At 44.6% G+C, this 21,397-nt stretch overlaps 2 protein-coding genes across 5 annotated transcripts in view; both read right to left on the reverse strand.

Annotated features, from left to right (window-relative positions):
* On the reverse strand, positions 1 to 13,906 carry LOC148836608 (vitamin K-dependent protein C-like). 2 transcript variants are annotated; one of them, XM_088912748.1, is made up of 9 exons: positions 13,866 to 13,906; positions 11,728 to 11,799; positions 10,188 to 10,345; positions 9,077 to 9,101; positions 8,046 to 8,156; positions 7,263 to 7,403; positions 6,096 to 6,223; positions 4,179 to 4,296; positions 1 to 852 (listed from the first exon to the last, which is right to left on the reverse strand). In XM_088912748.1, exons 2-9 carry the CDS (start codon positions 11,789 to 11,791, stop codon positions 290 to 292), a joined length of 1,308 nt encoding a protein of 435 aa, XP_088768874.1. In that variant the 5' UTR covers positions 11,792 to 11,799; positions 13,866 to 13,906; the 3' UTR covers positions 1 to 289. The 2 variants fall into 2 exon arrangements, with proteins under 2 accessions (XP_088768874.1, XP_088768875.1); XM_088912749.1 differs by lacking the exon at positions 13,866 to 13,906 and adding an exon at positions 13,789 to 13,849.
* A 1,509-nt stretch (positions 13,907 to 15,415) lies between these two features.
* Positions 15,416 to 21,397, reverse strand: part of ano7 (anoctamin 7) — a 30,108-nt gene continuing 24,126 nt past the window's right edge. For 2 of the 3 annotated variants that reach the window (XM_088912742.1, XM_088912743.1), the window contains 5 exons: positions 21,179 to 21,384; positions 19,926 to 20,065; positions 19,286 to 19,376; positions 17,256 to 17,375; positions 15,416 to 16,406 (listed from right to left, as the gene is read on the reverse strand). In XM_088912742.1, coding sequence (XP_088768868.1) covers positions 16,230 to 16,406; positions 17,256 to 17,375; positions 19,286 to 19,376; positions 19,926 to 20,065; positions 21,179 to 21,384 — 734 coding nt within the window. In that variant the 3' untranslated portion in view covers positions 15,416 to 16,229. The other variant, XM_088912744.1, reaches the window with a different exon arrangement.

Raw genomic sequence — 21,397 nt, forward strand, 5'->3', positions numbered from 1 at the left:
TGCAGGGATTTGTCATCTTTATTGTTATGAAACCTAATGCATTTGCAAAACATTTAATTGCCAAACAGGGAAAAACCAACATACGACAGCACAAAGCTGCAATCTCAGAGTAAAACATGAAAATAAAATTGAGGACGCTTAAATGAAATTTAAAAAATTATAGTTACAGAATGATTTCAACCTGTCTAAATCCCTCGGGTTTTACAAGGCAAAAAAATCCATTAATTCCCACATACTGTAATGTAGCTTCTCAGAGGTAAAACCCCTTCCAGGTGAGAGCATGTCATTCTCAGGCACTGCTCCCCTTGGCTCTCTGCACCTGTTGGACCCAGTCCAGGTAATTGGAGACTTTGGTGTAGATGCCCAGCTTGTTTGTGCGTCCGCAGCCCTCCCCCCAGGACACCAGCCCTACCAGAAACCAGGTGCCCTTGTACCTGGTGACCATGGGCCCCCCGCTGTCCCCCTCACAGGCGTCCTTCATGACGCCCAGCTCCCCGGCGCACAGCATGTTCTCAGTGGGGGACTGGCTCATGACCTCGGCGCACTGGCTGAGGGGAGCCAGGGGGATGTCGATGAAGCGGAGGGCAGAGCTCGACTTGCTGGAGCCTTCCTTCTCCCGGCCCCAGCCGGACACCACCACGCGGGTGCCATTGAGCAGCAAGACCCTCTCCGCCAGGCCTTTCGGGGGCAGGCAGGCGGGCACAATGTACCGGGAGTAGGGCACGGGCCTGGACAGCCTCATGAGCGCGATGTCGTTGTCGAGTGTAAGGCGGTTGTAGTGAGGATGAGTGATGAACTGGGAAATTTCCACTGTGACCTCTGTTTGTTCATCACGATAGCGTTCATAGTCTCCTGTAAAAAGACAATAAGATGACATAAAGGAACTCTACAAATAATGCGCACTAGGCTATAAAGATTAAGAGTGTATTATATAACCTGACCTTGAAATAGTGGAAACAGCTGATGAAATTGCATGATGAATTGATGAAACTGAATAACATTGTTATGATTCGGGTTTGGGCCATAAAATCAACAGCGTTTGCAGTTCACATTTTTTAAGTTCATGTCTTAGAAAACCTAAACAATGGGTGAGATTTCAGGCAGGCAAACACAAATGATCAAAATGGATCCGGTGACCAGATCCTGGCTAAGAAATTTGAATCTTGTTATAGAGATCTTCACTGTTTATTTTATGAGATCCTAAATTTCCTTTATTGTGGAATCTTTAGCTATAAATAATCTCTCCTAATTTGCTGATAGATCCTTAAAATAAGGAGATAGATTCTCATTCACTTTTGGGTATCCATATGTTGCAAAGCGGGGGTTGGAAACATGGGTGAATTCCCCAGGGGAGGGGTCCTCTCCTTTAGGAGAACCACACTCTTCAGATTCTCATGGGGAAATCACTCAATTGGCTGTACCTGGAGACTCTAGCTCCCTATAAAAGCAGTTCCTAGGGCAGCCAGAGGTTGTCTTTTCACAAACCCTTGTAGCGGCGAGGCTTAATAATAAGGCAGAATTAAGTGTTTCTGAGCTTCCCAAATGAGGCCCCATTTCTCTGTTCATCTCTGTGGTGCAGCCACAGAGAGACCATTAGTGCAGGGTGATTTAAGGTTTCCTAGGACAGCTCCCAAAGGGGGATGCACTTAGCTAAGTCTGGCTATCATGATCAATGGTCATCCACTGGCGCCTATCAGTCTAGGGAGTGCCGGATGGACATCTGGACTGCATTACTAAGTGTCAGGACTAAGTGACTCATATCTCACCTTGATCAACCAATCAGGGACTGGTAGGGCTGAGTAACCCACGTGGGACTCTGATGCCCATGGAACTTTCAGCCAATCAACAAGCTGAAGTTCCTCCAGGTAAAAACAGGCAACACAGAGAGCCTGGGAGATTCAGATTCAACAAGATTCAGATTCGGGAGATTCAGTAAGATTCTGGAGAGGATTCTGTGGACTGTTCTAAAGGAAATTCAAAGGAGAATTCCAGGGCAGGACGGCCCAGGAGCAGAAGGCTCCCAAGGGCAGGACATTCTCGCAGCGCGCCTCCTGACCATCCCGAGACTCAGCCCGGACAACCACGGAACGGCCAGTGTGTCCGAGTGCCAGAACTTTCCTTTGTTCTAAGAGTCTAGAGTGGAGGTTGCCAGAGAGTAACCAGCAGCAGGCCTCGTGGACAGGTCAGAACTGTGGACAGCTGAATCACTATTCAGAACTAGCTCTTCATCAGGAACGAACCGGTCCTCTTCCTGACTTGCTGGGATCCACAGTCATCTTTTCTCCTGTGCACAAACTTTGCTAGTTAAAGCCAACACTAACTAGCCGGTCAGTGAGCATCAGCAGCGCACCGTCGCAAGCCGCACAGCACAACCTGGCACCGAGCCAGAGAGCGCGGATTGGACAGCAACAGCCTGCAACTGTTTCTTTGTGCCCGCAGGAGATCTGAATCCCCAGAAATTGGATGAGTATTCAACTTCAATGCATTACAGCTCGAGAATTCAATTGTTATCCCAACCAGTTGATATCAATTTAATTCCTAAGAGTTATGTACTTGTTTTGAGTATCTAATGTAGAAGTTGTAACCAAGTTCACTTTACGAAACGGTCTTAATAAATGATATACTGAACGTATGTCCTCTTGATATGTGTAACACTTCGTAACTGATTGAATATATATCTTTTGTATTCTGATAACCCTCTCGATAAGATCTGTTAGGTTTATATGCATATTCTATGTATTAATAAATGTATCCTCGTGTATTAGTACCTGTGTGTGTGCGTTGTTTGAGTTATGTCGCATGGTTGGATTCTAAAGCCATCAAAAGAATCAACTTTGTGATTTACTGCTACAATTGAAAATTGTCTCAGTAAATGCCCAAACCCTACAGAACTGGTGCCTTCAGAGAGCCACTATGATTACATATTTGGCGTCCCTGAACGGCTATGAAACACTACACCCTCATGGTTTAGTGAGAGAGAGAGAGGGAGAGAGAGAGAGAGAGAGAGAGAATGAATAAGGTTTAAGACTAATTGAATACAGTTTTTTTGTAACAGCCATGGTGGCCAGCAGGGTTGGCATGTGCTATTACTTCTGTGTGAGAATGGTGGTGATTGATTTTATCATGGTTTGACTTTTCAAGTAAAGTGCTACAAACCGAGCTAGGGATCAAGGCATTGGATGTGAACTATCTGATTGTTGCCTAGGGGACTGGGGTTTGACATCCGTTTCAAGTTGGCAAAGTCATTAGACTTCTGGGTTGCATGGATGTTGAATTAGGACATTGACTTGGCTGTCCAAGATTTGCAATGTCAGGGGTGAACCTCTTGAAGGTTCCAGATAATGGGATCTGGACTTGAGCATGGAAAATCCCTGTATCGCTACATGAGGACAAGAATGTTTGAAGCCACAATACCCATTCTTTTGCTGATTGTTTTAGGTAAGGACAGGCTTCTTTTTTTTTTTACACCAAAGACAGCCCACATTGTGCAGAAAGTGTGGTGAACTACTTCATTTTGAAGAAGTGTGTATGAAAGTGGTGTGGTAGATGCGGAGATTACTTGCACATACTGAGTATAACCTGTGGATGTGAAGAAATAGAGGGGAAATGTAACTAGTGGGTTTTACCTCCATCAATCCTACTTTCATGATATTCAACATGTCTTTAAATGTAAGGAGTATTTAAGTTAAGAACAAGATCTATACCATCATACTTGGGTAATTTGACTTTGTTGCAAGAGTACGGGCTACCTTTCCAAAATGGTTACAAAACTAGGGAAGGATTGTGGGAATTTGGCCCATCAATTTGGAGAGGGTCGAATGAACTCTGATCTGATGGAGCAGCAGTTTTAATTGAACATGAAAGGTAATACATGCCAGAAGAGTGTTAATAGTGGATTTGTCTGTTGCGAGGTCTGGAGGTACTGTTAAAACTGTACTTCATATGGATGATGCAAGTTTTTTTTTTTGTACTGACTATGAGGAGATTAAGGAATCTCTGAAGGTAACAAACCTGTTCTGCTGTGCATCTGGGGGTAGATTTAAATGGGAACAAATGTGAGCTAATGCACTTTAATGACACTCTTAAAGAGGAAGATATAATATAATTCACTGAAAATAGCTTTAAAGTAGCTTTTGTAACTAAGCAATTGGGAGATCATTGCACAGAGCCTGACTTACCCAATCGGACATGATATCTGGATCCCTTCTCCAGACAGTGGGCAGCAGTGAGGACCCAGGAGTTGTCAATCAGAACTCCCCCACAGTGGAATTTGCCCTGTGCGTTTATCAGCAGCACCTATAGGGAGGGATAAAGGGCACAGTGTTGCTACACTCCTGCCTCTAAAGCATTCACTGTTGGGTATACACACTGAGAGGGCAACTCATCGGAGCAAAGGCACATTAGAACTGTGTAATGAACATAGATTAAGTCCATCCCTTAAGTCTGTTCTTTGGGGAATCTTTGGGAAATGGCTGGATGAGAACCTCAGATCAACCCAACAAACACCCTGTATCAGATGCTCTCCTCTCGTTTGTAGTCTCCTTCTGCACTTATGTTAACCAAACCAAACGGCAGCATGAAAACTATTATTTCACAGCTAAATGATCAGATATCTTCACTGATGTGTTAACTGCTTTTGCAGAGCTCAAAGGATTACATTTTTCATCCAAAATTATAATTTGGTATTTATTTTCTTTAAGTTGCTCCTATGACTTATGTACTGTACTTCCCAGCTGTGTACTTAGCTACATCATTGTTGCAGTATGTGCTATTGAACTACACATCCAGTTTATACTAGTTGTTTCTTCTACAAATGGCAAGATGCTAGATCAATTCAATAATGTATTTTGCATTTTGTGCAGTATAAGATTTAGTACTTCTTCAGTCTGTGTGCACCTTTCTACTGTGTTTGATCTCAAAGCAGAATTCATGACTCTAGTTCTCTGCAAACTTTACTATCATTCCTGCTTGAATTTCAAGAAAATGTAGTTAACTGTATAATATTGCCTGTTCAGCTGTGCACCTGGAAACACTGTACCTCTCAGCCATCTGCCACATTGGTAGTTAACTGGTGCCGCCTGTTACAGAATCGCAGATGACAGCAGTAGTTCTAGAAACTGACAGATCACACAGCTGTGAGAACACAGCAGACAAGGAAGACAGTGCTGGGAGGAAGCTGCCTAAGAGGACTTGTATAGTAGTGTGGGTTTACTGTATGTCCTGGGAAATTGGAAAACAGAACAACCCTCAGGCTTTAAATTAATGTGACGTTATGTGTATTATTAGTACATTTCTGTTGTATTGCCAGTTGGTTTGTTAAATAAATATCAGGTCAGTGGATAACTGAAGGACAGAAGATACAGGTCTGTTTTTGTCACATGTTGAGACAGTTTAGTGATAGCTTGGAGTTATTAGTGGTTCAGTGTGTACTGTTCAATGGATGGGATTAACCCAGAGCACTATTCAGTGACTGAACTCCTCCCTAAAATGAAAAGACTAAAAATGTTTAAGGGGCTTTTCATTTCTGTTATGGAGTCATGCTCTGGAGTAAACAGTTGAAGTGGGATCGGAAATCCATTCTTTCAGTCTAGCCAGCTGACATCTCATTTCTTTCCTTAGTTCGGATGAATAGAGCTGTGCTGCACATAGAACAGCGCGTGTTTAAATAAATACACCTGTGTAGAAACAGGTTAATTCCAAGCTGAACCACAGAAAGAAGAAACGTTTCTGTTGCTTAGGGCTCTTCAGGTGTGAATCACTCTCCCATGGTCTGTTCTTTCCAGTTTTCAGAATGAACCTGTATTTGTTCCTTTGCAGCCAGCACACACTGACGCAGCTCCAAGCTATACTGTATATGTGCAGGCCTGTCATCACCATCCAACATCACTGTGGTTAATTACTTAATTAGTGCAGGTCCTTAGTGGTCTCGAGTTAAAAATACAACATGTGGAATCAGCCATGTACATATCATATTTGTGGATGTAGAAGTTTTCTTTCTCTGCATGCTCACATACAGATCTCAAGGTAAAGGTCTCAGTAGAGATTTGTTACTAAACCACACTTATGGTCAACTTCTGATTTCCAGGAGCTGGTACCTGCCAGGGGCTGTGGCCCTTCTTCCCCTTCTCCCCTCCCACCACATAGGGCTTGAGGCCTGTCAGAGGCCTGTAGCCCCTTATGTGTGAGGTCCTGTTCACCGCGATCTTCCCACAGGCGAAGAGCACTGCAGGGAGACAACACACACTGCAGACACGCCGGGGACAAACACACCAAGGAGAGCAAAGACTTATGGAAGGCAGTTAGGTCATAAAGTGGGGAAAATGTACATTAAAGCAGTTTGGTGTGACTACATACACACTCTGGGGGATGTTCGGTAGTGTTGGACTGTGCTATCGGCACTGTCCCAGCCTGGCGCTCAGCCTGCGCAGCAGCAGGGAGCAAGAGCTGTTGGAGGGAGCAGCTCAGGCCTGGGCTTCCCTGCAGCCTGAGTGAACTGGAGCTGGAAGAGCATGTGTTGGCTAAGACTAAACCTTGAATTCTCCATTGCCATTTTTTCTATGTGATTTTTAAAATGACAATACTTAATCATTTTAGAAAAGTAGTCTGGTGTAATATTTTATTCATTCCCCCCTAAAAACTTTCTTGAGACAAAACAACCAGGTGTTGGGGCTCCTGGGCCTACAAAAGGCTGCAGTTTTCCATTAAACAATTGATTTCCTTTTCTGAGTGTTACAGTGCTGCAGGGAGCTCACAGGCAAAAATGTCCTTTTTTTGAGTTGAGCTTCCAAGTTTCTATGTCGTTTTCTGAGTAAAACACTACATGGGTTCAAAATGTATTGTAACGCTTACGGCCGACAGGTACTGTGTAAGAGCCGGCTTACCAGAGCAGGTGACGTCACCGCCCTCCCCTGTGATAGCAGGACTACAGCTACTGGGCTGTAGAGAGATCTCTCTTTAGCTCACCGGGCTGGGTCCCTGCTGAGTGACGTGGGAGTCCCAGGTTCGAGCCCCCGACGGTGGGGGGCCGACCTAATACAGCAAGGGCGCCCGCCTGAGCCCCCGTTGTTTAAAAACAAGTAAATGTTGTACACAATTATCTTTCAATGAGTTGCTGTGGTAAGGAATGGGCAATTGTTATTTTGACAGTCCTATCACCAGGCTATGAGCTCCTGTCTAAGGGCTGAGCTGGCTGTCCGTGCTGCTTTCGGTCTGGAATGAAAGGGTCCTCAGGCACAGGCAGGTGGAGGAGGAGGGAGCCCTACCTGAGGGCTGGCAGCTCCTGCCGTCATCAGCCAGGGTGTACCCCGGCAGACACCCACACCCACGGCTCGTCCCGTTCCCACTCTCCTGGCAGGAGTGATCACAGCCGCCGTTGTCCTCCGAGCAGTTAGTGGCAAACACCGCTGAACACAGCATGGGCATGACTGTTAGTTATAACACTTTGTGACTGAACACAGCAGTATCATGGCTGTTACTTATAACACTTTGTGACTGAACACAGCACAGGCGTGGCTGTTACTTTCAACACTTTGAGTCTGAACCTACACCTGGACACTTGATCCTTAGTAGCTGAGAGGTCCTTTCCAGTGGGCTACATAATTTCCAATGGGAAATGAGCCCTTCAGTTCCGTATGACATGAGGAGTCATTCCAACCACCAGGATGTACTTGTTCAGATCTGATACTGACGCTTCTGGATAACGCCAACATCAGTTCTGAAAAGACACTGAAGCTAACTAAAATGAAACTAAAGGGGGGAAAGTGTGTTCAAATGGGACACTAATGCATCTCCACATGCCAACATAAGTGGTGCACAACACAGATGTACTTCTCTGCACATTCATGTAAAGAATAGTATTTCTTAGAGAGGGTATTCTGTTACCTTGCATACCACACAAACACAACTTAGAAGTGTGCAGTCCTCTTCATCACACAGCAATTGAAGAGAATCAAAAGATCTAACGATGAGTCCGATAGACAAAGGGATGAATGTGCTGATCGGGTAGGGAGAGCAGAGGGGAGTGAAAGACCCAGCTCCACACTTACAGAAGTCACAGTGTCTCCCTTCAAACCCAGGGTGGCAGAGGCAGGTGTAGGAGCCGATCTGGTCGATACAGGTGCCGTTGACACAGTTGTTGGGAACGCACTGGTCTCCGTCTGAAAGGGGATACGGACGGGCCAGCCAGTTACCTAACATCTACTCTCACAATCTGTTAGAATAAAACTGAACGTTTGGTTTTAACCATACAATCCAATACGTTTGTTCTGAACCCTTTTAGTTACAACAGAGCGGACCTGAAACAAGTAATCCTCATGGGCATTAAGTCAACCCAACGGTTTTCCTCAGAAACCGCAGCCTGACAGCAATGCACCATTGATCAAGCCCTGGAGCCTCGCTTGCTGCCCTTCCTGCAGGACATCACGTCCTCACACTGCTCTAGTACTGCCCTTGTCCTTGACCTTGCCCTTGAGGTGGGAGTGTGACAGTTGAGCACAGATCCCCTGCTTTCCAGACTTGAGCCTCATTGTACAGTTGTGGGATGAACTGGGATGACGTGGTATTTGGGTATATGCTTGCCCAGGCTGTATGAGAGGACTGGGACAGAATCCCACAACTGCTATCAACAGTGGCCACACACACCCTCCGAGCCTGTGAGGCTTACAGTGGACACCCTGTTAATGACAAATGTTAGTCAGTGTAATAAATTTAGACATACAGTATGTAATGTCTAGTCAAAAAAATGTTTGCACACCTGCCACAAAGGAGAATTTGTCATTTTTATGATAACTTGTGAATGTGATGATTCGATAAATGAGAAGTTGCTTTTGATATTCAGTATGCATTATGCATATATTGATATGTGCACCTGTTGATTTATCAGTTTCACAAATCCATTAAGCCCTTTTTAAAATGCAAGGGTAAGTTAAAGAAAATGGGATGCTTGCATTCCCTGAGCACTCATCGCTGAAAGACAAGTTTAAAATGTTCTCGCTTGCCCAGAGCTATACTACTTATGCTCCAGTGTGGTTTTCAACTAAGGCACACAAATTTACACTTTAACATATGAAAAGCTTACCCACATATTTCATCCAAAATTTTAGCTGCAAAAGAAGAGAAGATGGACACAAATCAAATTATGTTTTCCATCATATGTTATCAAATTTTTCACAAGAGCAGGAATGTGACATGATTTTCCACAGGCTTAACAGATTATTGAACTCCAATAATTCAGATTAAGATCTTTGATTCTGTACTCCAGCTTCTATTTGTGGTTCCCAAACCCGCTTCTGGAGCAACGCCTTGGTTTCTGCTGGTTTTCACCCCAGCTGAGCTCTACATGTTCAGGGCTAATTGATCTATTTACTTGTTTAGATGTTCATTTAACTTGTTTCCACAGTCAGTCCTGAGTATGAAAAATGTTGTCTTTCAAGGGCACTGCTTTCAAAAACGTCAGCCCACAGAGCTCTCCACAGCCTCTCCCCAACTTTCCTGCTGTTCTTTATCCATCCATTTTCTAACTGCTTCTTCCAATTGAGGGTCACAGGAGAAGCTGAAGCCTATTCCGGCAATATGAGCAAGGCAGGATATACCACCGTTTTTGCTGTCATTTCTGACCAAACTAGCTGATTTGCTAGTTTATCGTTACTTCATTGCCAATACATTGATGGATTACTACTAGAGGCCCAACTGGTTGCAGTTCTGGAACTCAAAAATAGGTGCAGGGTTCATTCCAATTAGAAATCCCAATTCTTGGTGAAATCCTACCTTTTAAGAGCTGAAAGCAAATTTACTAATACAGTTGCTGCTGACAGAAAACTGAAATTAATGAGCCCGTGATTAAGAATTCAACTGGAGCAAAAAGACACAGAAGATAGTGAATTTCCTGTACCTGACTTGGGAACCACTGGTCTGTACTCTAGTAGTGAATAAATGCTTGTTGACCTGAAACTGTATTGTGTAGAATTGTGGATCTCAGTGAGTAATTAATGTACAGTATACTATACGTGATATATGCTGTACAATTTAAGCAATAGCAATTTCATGTGATAGTGACTCCCAGATTAGGAAGATTTCTTCCCAGTTTATTGAAACAGCACACAAGATGTCAGGACAGCAAGGAGCAGCTCCTCAGCTTATTGACAGGTGGTGTTGTACCACCATGCAGAGGAATAGGCAGCATTACTCACAGTGGCGTCGTCTGTCTCGAAGATCTCACGGGCCTCCTCATAGTTGCACGTCTCCTCCATGCACTCCCGTTCCAGATTGCCAGGCTTGATCTCCTCCAGGAAGCTGTTGGCTCGTTTCTGACGCAGGATCATGTGCGCCTGCTGGCTGCTGTAAAACACTGGGATAGAGGGAGTCGATCATCAGGCTGAAGAGATGCATCATGTGCTGACCCGAGACCCAGCTTGACTGACCTGCTGTTTTTTAAAAACAATTGGGGTCACTAATTAGGGGTCTTCTGATTGCTTCATCCAGAAAAAGAGCTTGTAGTCTACTGTCAGATAAGCAAGGCTAGGCCTGATCAGTGCTGGGATGGGAGACATCCAAGCTGCTTTTGTAAAACACTATGTGGGTGGGTGTAGCAGGCCAGCAATACAAAAAGCTGTAATTACAGTTGACTTCCCACTAGAGGCCACTATGTGATCTCTAATCTTTATAAATAGTCTCACATTGGGTGTTTAGATTAGCATTGTTTAATGTAATCATAATGTTTAGATTAGCGTTGAAGACTGTATTGGCACATTCTCACATGGGTGTAATTAAGGTGTTTAAGGTCAGGTGTTTGGTATTTAAGGGGCATGCATGGAGCTATTGGGATCAGAATTTTTTGAGTAATTATTTTTTTTGTTCGTTTATCCTAAAAAGGTGTAAATCAAACCCTCTAGTAGCTTATTTTGTGAAGTAAGTGTAATTACTTTGGAATTTTCTCAAGAAAGTTGGATTGAATTATCCTGATAACTGACTGCAGCCTTTCTGTGATTTCAAAACCGCAAACTCTGGTTTCAGTTGTCTGGTTAAAGCAAATCAGGTTTAAGAAATCAGACTAACTGCCTGTTCTCAAGTATTTCGGTAGGCAGGAGGATTCAGTATCGTGTCAGCAAAACCACAGCAAAAGAAAGTGTATCTTATTTCAGTGACCACGAATTACAGCTCCCTACATTGTGGTAATAGAAACTGTATGTTATGAACTTCTCAAATCTAGGAAATGGCCAGTGAAGGCACACACAATAAAAAAGGTCTTTAAAGGTTTATACAGATCCCTGTCAGCGTCCTGCCTGCATCACAACCGCTGGGAGACACAGAGCCCACTCATAGCAATGACCTTGTAAACATGCAGTACACACGCCACATTGCAGTAACATTGTTGGCCAAACACAGCTTCAGAACCACATACAGCAAAGACCACTCACACACAGAGACATCAATATGCACAGAGCTGTTAACATTGCAAACACAAGGAACTTGGCATTTACAGATGACCCATACACAATTCTTGTGTGTTGAATTATATATCAACAAATGGCACCAATGGCATCCTCTAGCTTCTAACTCTTCTCATATTCTTAGTATTGCTTAGTTTCCCTTCAAACTCCAGCCCGGACCTCCCCTCAGTCCCATCATCACTCCTCACTTTAAAACTTTCAGTCCCAAGCTTAGCTGCCAAAAACCAAGGAACTTGGCAAAGTCTTTGTTTTTCCACTGTGAAGCTCCTGGCAAACTCACCCGAAGTGCCAGAGACTGCACTCAGGCAGTCGTGAGAGAGAAGAGTGAGCAGCAGCAGCATCATTGTGCCTTCTAGAGAGGAGAGAAAACAGCAGGTCAGGAGCTCAGCTCAGCCTTACTCATAGTTATACTGAACCAGACCCGGCGCCACGGGGGGGGAAAGGGGGCGTCGCCCCCTCAACTGAACTGTCCCGCCCCCTCAGTTTTGGACAAAAGGATTTTTTAACACTATCGTTTACTTAACTTGCGCCCCAAAAAATAGTTGTACTTTGTCAACGGTCAGATAACTACACCAACCCCGAATTCCCGGTTACTACATCGGACTGATGTGCAGGAGGGCTATCCGTCCAAGAACGGCACATATTACATAGCGTCTGCGTTATTGGGTGTCAACATTATTACGATCTTGTTTGCTCAGGTGGACCGATTCCTTGCAGTAGTTTATCCTTATACTTACAATCGTTAAATAACTAGGACTGTAGTTATTTTTCCTGTTGGTTTTACAACTATTTTTTTAACGATTCAGAACCTCGTTACCGTCGAAGTAGCTGCAAAAATGAATGTATACGGTATTTTGTCGCTCCAGGCATTAATAATCGCGAGAGTGCTGATGAACGTGAAACTGTACTTCACAAATAAAATACCAGATTGCTCGTCGTTATCTTCTATCATGAAGCACTAAGCAATGGCATGGTTGCGAGATATCACTTGGGTAGTTGCAGCGGCTCCGCTTCAACCGAAATATCACCGCCCTACAGATTTTTTCCCTGGCGCCGGCCCTGCCCTGAACTACCACACCGCGAAACACGGCTGGAGAAAAGCACTGCTTGGGATTCATCCTCTGCCTTAAGAGCTGTAGAATTTGAGCTGTGTGGAAGGGCTCATTCTAAATTTGCTCTTTGCACACTGAACAGTGAGACAGACACCTGTTGTGTGGAAAGTTCGCAGAGAAAGTATGGAATTATTTGGAAACAATGAGAGGAAAGGCTAACCATTGTCAATAAAAACCTTTAGGAAATCTTTGTGTGAGTTCTAATTCTCAAGCAATGATCTCTCCTAAACATTACATTTATGGTAACTCCAGAGACCGATCTGCACTCAGATTATAAATATATGAATGCAAAGCATTACAGGAAGGTGCACTTTGTGTGTATCTTTTACCAGAAAATTACCTTATTCACAACAAATTAAAACCTAGTTCAAACCTTTGCTGAACTACACTGTGATGTCTTGCAACCCGGCAGAACTTTCATCCCTGCTGAGATGTGGGGCAGTGAGAGCAGCTGTGGAAAACCACAGGAGTATCTTTCCAATCCCTTTTGGCCAGGATTAATTCAGGAGACTACAAATGGTGATATTGGAATATCACTGTTGTCCACAGATGAGGTTTTGTGCTTGTCCAGCCTCGTGATGCCTGCTGATGTGGGCCACTGCGAGATTCTGAGCTGAAGTGCATTTTGAAACTCTTGCAACAAACAAATACTGTTACTTTTAAAGTCACTTGGCCAATTCGAATGGCCTTTAAAACTGTGCACCATGGAGCAGTGGAGTGTGGTACATGCTGTATGGAAACTGCACCACAGAGAATAGTTCCGCAGACAATGACTGCACAAACCACAGGGTGAGATGCTGGCTTAATGTGGCCCACAGTATTGTGTTTCCACAATAGCCCGTTAACATGACACACTGCTGCACCATCCAGATCAGTATACAGTGTTGCTGACTGAAGAAAATGTTGTCTTTGGGGACAAACAGTTACATTTCTCCACAGTACACAAGTAGTTTTCATAACAAACACATCTTTGCACTGGCTGCTAGATATACTGTACGTTTTTTTTTACCTACTGTACTTGGAAAAAAATCACTATCCCTCTTGAATTCAAATTTAAGGGTATGAGAATACCTGTGAACTTAACCCAAAATCTTACAGGAAGTGGACAGATCGGCAAAACAGCAAACAACAGTGCAAACGCTGTCGTCTCTCTCAGCTCAGTGTGACAAGCAAGGTTGAGGAGATCGTGGAGATTTGAAACATGCAGACAGAGTGAAAAAGAATCTTACCAGCCTGACCTCTTTAGCCCACCTACAAAAATAGCCAAGGAAAAAGAAGATTTAAAAGACGGAAAAATGTAACTCACCCCTATATTTGTTTCTTAAACTCCAAGTGGAGGGTTTTCCATTTGTGTAATAAGTTAGTGATTAACCGCCTTTTAAATATTGACACAGAGAAATTCTGGTCACAAGTGATGAAAAAATCTCTGTAATGCAGAATAACTTAACGTGAGATGCCTTGTTCTGGGACAGACTGGCTGAACATGGTACTGATGGAATCAAGAGTTATGAATGTATTCTTGTTGTTAGTAGCATTAGTATTGATGAGGTGTAGCCTCAGTAGAATATCCTTGTGATATATGCACTATATACAGTATACAGATATTCACAAGCAAATGGTGGCACAGTGGTTAGCATGACTGAAACTGGCATCCGGTCCAGGGTGTACCCCACATTGCACTGAAAGCTTGCTGGCTCCCCTGTGACCAAGAATCGGATGAAGCAATTAAAAATGGTTGCATAATTATACAAATCATCTTATTAGTACCTTAAATATTAAAGTTTATTCAATTTAGAGACAATTGAATTTTTACAGCTATCTGAAGCCCAAAGATCATACAGCTATTTCCTTATGCCTGTTGAAGTTGATGCCTTTATACAGAGATGTGTGGGAGCATGGAACAAGATGTCAGACCTTCCAGAAGCTGCGTTTCAGATGCCTGCTTTAAATGATCAGAAATAAATGGTACTCTGATCAGTCTTTTGGTACTTTCTTTCACTTATTAAGTACCTCGTAGGTTTAGTTATTAAATGTTTCTTTTGATTCTATATTTTAATTGCTGAAAAACTTTATTCAAACTTGCTGTCTAGCAGTGTGGTGGTACATCCGACTGCCTCCCAGCTTCAGGGTTCTGTGTTTGAATCTGGCTCAGTGATCCTTCTGTGCTGAGCTTGCATGTTTGCACTCTGTTGTGCATGTTTTGATTAAACCAATATGGGTTTTCTCCAGGTGGTCTGGTTTATGCTGGCAGGCTGGATTGTGTACTCCCTGTTGCCTTGTAATCAGCTAGTGTCCCTTGGCTCTGGGTCAGATGTAGGCTTGCCATGACCCCTGACATGATAACACCTTTACTGATGGAGCGGTTTGAAAAAGGAAAGGTGTCTGTATCGGTCCTTCCACAGCAGGCTTGTGTCCAGAGACATTTTCTAGTTCTTAAAAGGAAAATAAAGATTGTCCCATATTGGTAAGAAAGAGCCATGTCTGGCGAATGTAGGAATTTACCAATATTCAAAGGCAGTAGTATTCCTGTAATCTGTGGGTTTCCTGGAGTCTCTAAACTACAAGAAAGCACCACTTGATGTTCACACAGCACCCAGAGGTGTAGGGGTACAGATATCTTCCAGGACCCCAGCTCAGATCCTCAACACACAGGCAGTGAGTTGCCACACTCATCAGTACGCCACCTTCCAACCGAGATATGCAAATACATTTGTGTAGTGCTTTAAATAAAAAGCAATTATTTAAATAAAACATCCATCCATTTTCTAACCACTTCATCCAGTTCAATTTCTCTGAGGAGCCAAAGCCTATCCCAGCAAGCACATATTGTGTAATTGCGAATGAAGGAACACAAAACACATTGTTTTTTTGTATTGTGTATCTTACAATGTAATACAGACACATGTAACGTTTTATATGAACTGGTACGTCCGTTGACTATGGAAGATGACATTTAACCAACAGATGGCGCTGTTTAACAGGATTACTGTGATTGTTTTTGACATGGAAATTTCTGTATTAAAATAAAACTCTTCGAAACATCCAAGTAGAAATCTGGAAGGAAAACTGTTACTGGTCTGCTTTGGGTGAGAGTTGAGATTACAGTTTAAGCTGGGGTCAGTTTTGGTGTGTGGAGATCTACTGAAACACCAGAATCTGAGGATGCTGCACAACACAGGGAAATCTTTCTAATCCAGCACAATCTACCCTTAACTTTACTAATGGTTTGTAAAGGTGCTTACATATTTTCCTCTTACAATTACCAGCTGAGACAGCCCACTTTCTTTCCTGCTGAAAAACTGCAGCTCAAACATCCCACAAGACTGGAGCTCAGCAAATTCACAAGGCAGAGCAAGAAATCCATCTGCAGAGATTCAAACCCGGCTCCCTGTGTTAATCTAATTTCTTACAATAAGACAATCGCCACTCTGGACACGTGAGATCATTAGTGTCAACGCTGTCTCTTTGTCTTGAGGGCGGTGGGGGGGGGGGTGCTGACAGAGAGCCAGGCTGCAACACCTGAATTCCACAGCTGGAATCTCCATTTCTCTCTGGTCCCTGCTGGTTCATTCAGGAACCCGGTTCTGAAGTCCACACCTTTCACCGCCATTCCAGAAGGTCCAGTCCAGAGACTCCGTAACGTCTGCCTTGTGGGGGGGGCGTGTGTGTGTCAAGACAGCAGCTGGTCCTCGGAGATGGCTGTCAGTGTGGGTGGAGGGGAGTCTGTGTCCCGCAGTGGAGGGGTTCTGTTCTGCGGCAGTGCTGGCTGGGGCTCTGCCTTGTGCCTCTGTCGCAGCTCCTGCATGGGCTGCTCTGCCTCCTCAAGGTAAACCTTTTGGCCGAGAGACTGAAAAACCCACAGGGAGAAAGAAAAGCTGTTGTAGTGCACTCAGGCCACGTGATCTAGTAAAGAGCGTGGGTAAGGTTGGCAAAACGGTCCCTCTGTCTCAGTGAAGTGCTGGCGTTTTATGTGAAAGCTCTGTTCTTCTTCGGCAGATAGAAAGTGTTGATACTCATCTGTGCAGTTCGCTGACATTCTTAAACCTTTTGTGTGCTCTGCTCTCAAGCTCTTTAAATATTGCAGCATAAATATATATTTATATCTGTGGTGGAAAACTAGGGGGGCACTGCAGCCTCACATCGCTGGGGCCCCAAGTTCAATTCCAGGGGTGTTGGGAGTTTGCTTACCCCATGTTCATGATGGGCTTCCTCGGGGTGATTTCGTTTCCTCCCACAGTCCAAAGACACGCTCGTAGGCTAATTGGCTTCTGGGAAAACTGGACCGAGTGTGAGCGTGTTCGCACAACGAAGCACTGGAGCCCCATCCAGGGTGCATCCTGCCTTGCGCCCATTTCTTGCATACACAGCCACAGACAAACACACATATCGCACCAGGGCCAGTTTTCCCAGAAGCGTATTAACCTGCCTGCATGTTTCTGGACTGCGAGAAGAAACTCGGGAACCCCAAGGAAACGGACGCAAAAACACAGGGAGAACATAAACTCCACACAGATAGCAGCCCAGGAACTGAGAGCTACAGTGCAGTGAGGATTCCACTGTCCCGCCCTCTGTATATTACACTGTTCTAAAATCAGATGAAGCCGGGTAGTAGGTGTGGAGTTTGCAGTATGATGGGAGCTGGAGTGCACTGCAGCCGATACAGGGGATGTTGCGCTGGGAAGCAGATGGGATTCACCTGGTTCTCTGCCAGGGCCTCCTTGGCCATGTAGTGCTCCCTCTTGATCTTTATTTCCACCTCCTCGGGAATGTCCGGCACCATCATGTCAATCATGCGCCCGATAAAGAACACGACATGCTACAGAGAGACGAAGAGAAAGCCTGAGAGCGATGTGCGACACGGCGCAGCGAGAAGCACTGACAATAACGGGAATAAGAGACCTGGCTCCTGGGCACTGTCTCTACCAGTTGTACTCATCAGGACACACACAATGTCATGTCCTGCCATTTGCCAAACTGCTTTCTCGCGGGACACCGGAGCCTACCCGGCAAGCAACGAGCGCAAGGCAGGGTACACCCTGGATGGGGCGCCAGTCCATTGCAGGGCAAGCGCAAGCACATGGAGACAATTTGGAGGCCACGGTAAAGGCTGTAGGGGGAAATTTGGCCCAAACACCGGGATAACTCCCTACTCTTATCGAGAAATGCCTGGTGATCTTTACTGACCACTGAGAGTCAGGACCTCGCTTTAACATCTCATCTGAAAGACAGCGCCCACTACAGTACAGTGTCCCCGCCACTACACTGGGGCATTAGGACCCACACAGACCGCAAGGTGGGCACCCCCCCGCTGGTCCCACTAACACCACTTCCAGCAGCAACCATAGCTTCCCAGGAGCTTTCCCATCCAGGTACTGACCAGGCTCAACCCTGCTTAGCTTCAGTAGGTAGCCAGTTGAGAGTTGCAGGGTGAAATGGCTGGTGGCACCCAAATACAATGAATTTACTGTTGCATTCAGTAGCCTACTGAGTGATAACTCAGTGAGTGTGACTGTGCTGCTCAGGAGGAATCGGACTAATTGTTAAGCAATAAGAAATAGCATATTTTATTAAAAACTTTAACTGTCATTTCATTCATTTCGAGCTACACACATTTGACTGACACCTCAAATTCATTGTATCATTTTAAGACCCATGTCTCTGCCCAGGTGAACTTAAATAAGCATCCTTGAGAGCTAACAGTGAACTACTGATAGAAAACACTTGTATAGAAGCGCATAAACAGCATAGAAGCATAATCTCCTGGGAGTGTGTGTGTCTCTCTGTGGTTTTGCAAAAGAAAAGAAGGTTGAGTCTACCTGCCTATTACACTATACATTCTCTCCAGCACAGAATGTTACATAAAAAGTGTCTCAATACTTCATCATGTTTGGGTTGCAGGGCTGTTGTCTCCTCCAAAACAACAGACACCACATGCACAATCATATTCATGTTTTTTTTTAAACAGAAGATTAATGCATTCTCTTTACTCTCTTCAAATCCTAGAGCCAATACAGAAAACATGATCTGAGATCATATTGCTGTACTTCCTGTAAGCACCCGTCAGCTTGCAGAAAGGGAGGTGATGAGGTCATGACTCTGGCTAAGCCTTGTTTTTTGTCTTGAGACATCAGAGCCCACTGGGCCTTCCCGGTGAGTTTCAGGTGACCAGCCCCTGATGGCAATCTCCCAGGATTCCGCTGTTGCCTTCTCCTTCAGGAGACCAGAGGTACACCCTACTATTTCTGTGTTGCTCCTGTGATTTTTCCAATCAGCCATACAGGACAAGAATAACAACTGTTGATCTTGAACAAGACTGGTTAGCTACAGTAGATCATAGAGGGGTTTGCCAGCAGCTTGCAGAGGGGGCTTTAATGCTGTAGCCCTTGAACAGTAGAAGCCCTCAGTTAATCCCCGTTTCCCTGGCTTTGATACTTCCCTGAGGTATTCTGCACAGTTTGAATAGTTGAAACGGTGTCTATACATGTCCCCTAGATATCTGCCTAATGCGTACAAAGTGAAAATGCATTCCCTTCCATCTGATCTATAAATATTATATATAGCTCCCAATTGCACACGACACCCACAGAACCAGTGTGTATGCACAGCCCCATGTTATTTACTGTGTCGTGGCAGGTTAGGACATCATTCTTCTGGGTGATTTTATTTAGCCCAGGCTGCACATGAGTCAGTGACAGAAGCAAGATTATTTTCAAGAATGAGGCTTACCTCAAAAATGATGACAAAACCCATGCGAATGGCAAGCAAATTGAAATATTCTGGTAAGTAGTGGCCCTTTTGGTCCCTAAATCCTCGATACCTGTTGATTTAAAATGGACACCCAAAATTCTCATCAATCACAGCCAAAGGCAAGCACACAACAAATGGGCCGTTTGTTTAAATGTGCTCATCTGCTTCCCACAAGTAAGTAATATACTGTAAAAATATTTAGTTGGGTTGGAAAAAAATACACTAAATACACTGCATTGACATGACTAATGCTGAAAGTGTACCATAGGTCTAATCAGCCATGAAGTTACTGATTTGCATATGAATACATATTAGTGTATTATTTTTTACTACAGAAATTGGGGATTAAGGTTTTGGAAGAGATCCTCTTAGTTAATATAATAAATGCAGCCACAGACGTCTGTGACTCACTTCAGCTCATTGCTATTCTATTATTTAATCAATAGTGTATGTCAAGTCATTTTACAGTCAAACTGATACTGGTGTTGAACCTCAACTGACCCTGGCAGAGTAGTAGATTAGATCGGATAAATGAGGGCATTTAAGACCCAAAGTGAGAATGCTTATTCTCCTTCTATTTAAACCCCTCGGTTGCCGGCGCCAGTGGGCCACACTGTACCTGCACATGGTGTTGTTCTGGGTGAAGCTCTCTGGTGCAAAGGACAGGGTGAAGTTGACGTAGCCCCTGAGGCTGCCCTCTGCGGTGTAGCGATAGTAAAGCCGGGGCAGGAAGTCGGAAGTGAACGCAATCAGGAAGGCCTGTCATGGAGACAGGGGGCAGACGCGTCATGGATCGCACCGCGCTCTCCTGAGAAAGAGCCCCACCTTCGACCCCTGAAGTGAGACCTCGTGAGAGTCAGCCCCGAGAGGGGTGTGCTGATCAGCCCCTCCCTTGCCTTTCGCGTGCAGCCTGCAGGCTGTGTTTTCCACCGGGTCAGAGCCCGCACCTCAGCCCCGATCTCACTCCTCGATCAGGACGGGCTTCGTTTTGCTGCTGTACATTCTAAACCAGTTTCGGTAAGCAGTAGGAGCAGCAAGATGAAGTACATAAATAAAATACGTGCAATTCTCAAAATACTTAATCCATCCATTTTCTAACCACTTTTTCCAATTCAGGGACATGAGGGAGCCAGAGCCTATCCCAGCAAGCAACGGGCACCAGGCAGGATAACACCCTGGACAGCCAGCCTATTGCAGGGCAGGCACAGACATGCACACACTCGCAGGGCCAACTTTCCCGGAAGACAATAAACCTATCAGTATATTTTTGGACTGTGGGAGGAAACCCACATGAACATGGGGGAACATACAAACTCCACACAGACGGCACTCCAGGAATAGCCAAGGCCCCATCACTGGAAGGTGGCAATGCTAACCGCTGCCCTACTGTCCTACCCTAAAATATTTTTTGGAATACTTTATAAGGAAGAAAAAGATTAAGTAGCCCAGGTGCTCCATATGAAAATCTGAACCAAGTAGCCAAGTGAAATGTATACATAATTTGGTTAACAAAAAGTGGATCTACAGTCACTAACACGAATAAGCAGTTTTTCCATTTTACAAAGCTCTTTCACTCTGAAGGTGCCTGAACTAGTGATTTGTTTAAAAATTCAAAGTATCTTATCCTAAAAAGTGTTCCTCCTGCTCCTCAGTTACTGTATATGTGTGAATTTGATTTTCAGCTGAGTCTCAAAACCTTCTTGTGGCCTTTGATAATAGGCCCTAAAGATACAAAATACACTTCCAAAGAAATGACATTTCTGAATGAAACATTATAAACATTATCACAAAATAATTCCTGATAATCCTCACTGTCAATGAAGTGAGAAATGGTAACGATCACAGCAGCGGTCACTATGGCTGTCGTCTTACATTGCTGACCACAGCCAGGTGAGTGATGACCTGCAGGATGTGGAACCAGATGCCGATGTCCTGGGCACGCTCCACCACGGGCCGCCGGTACTCGCACACAAACTTGTGGGCATCCAGCCGCACCTCCACCCAGTTATTGAGGAGGGCGAAGAGTGGCGCCAGGGGGCACGCAGCCACGAAGATCGTGATGAAGCCGAACTGCAGCACTGCAGGGGAGGA

This window comes from Atractosteus spatula, chromosome 4 (assembly GCF_055471065.1).
Source record: "Atractosteus spatula isolate fAtrSpa1 chromosome 4, fAtrSpa1.hap1, whole genome shotgun sequence".
Lineage (NCBI taxonomy): Eukaryota > Metazoa > Chordata > Actinopteri > Semionotiformes > Lepisosteidae > Atractosteus > Atractosteus spatula.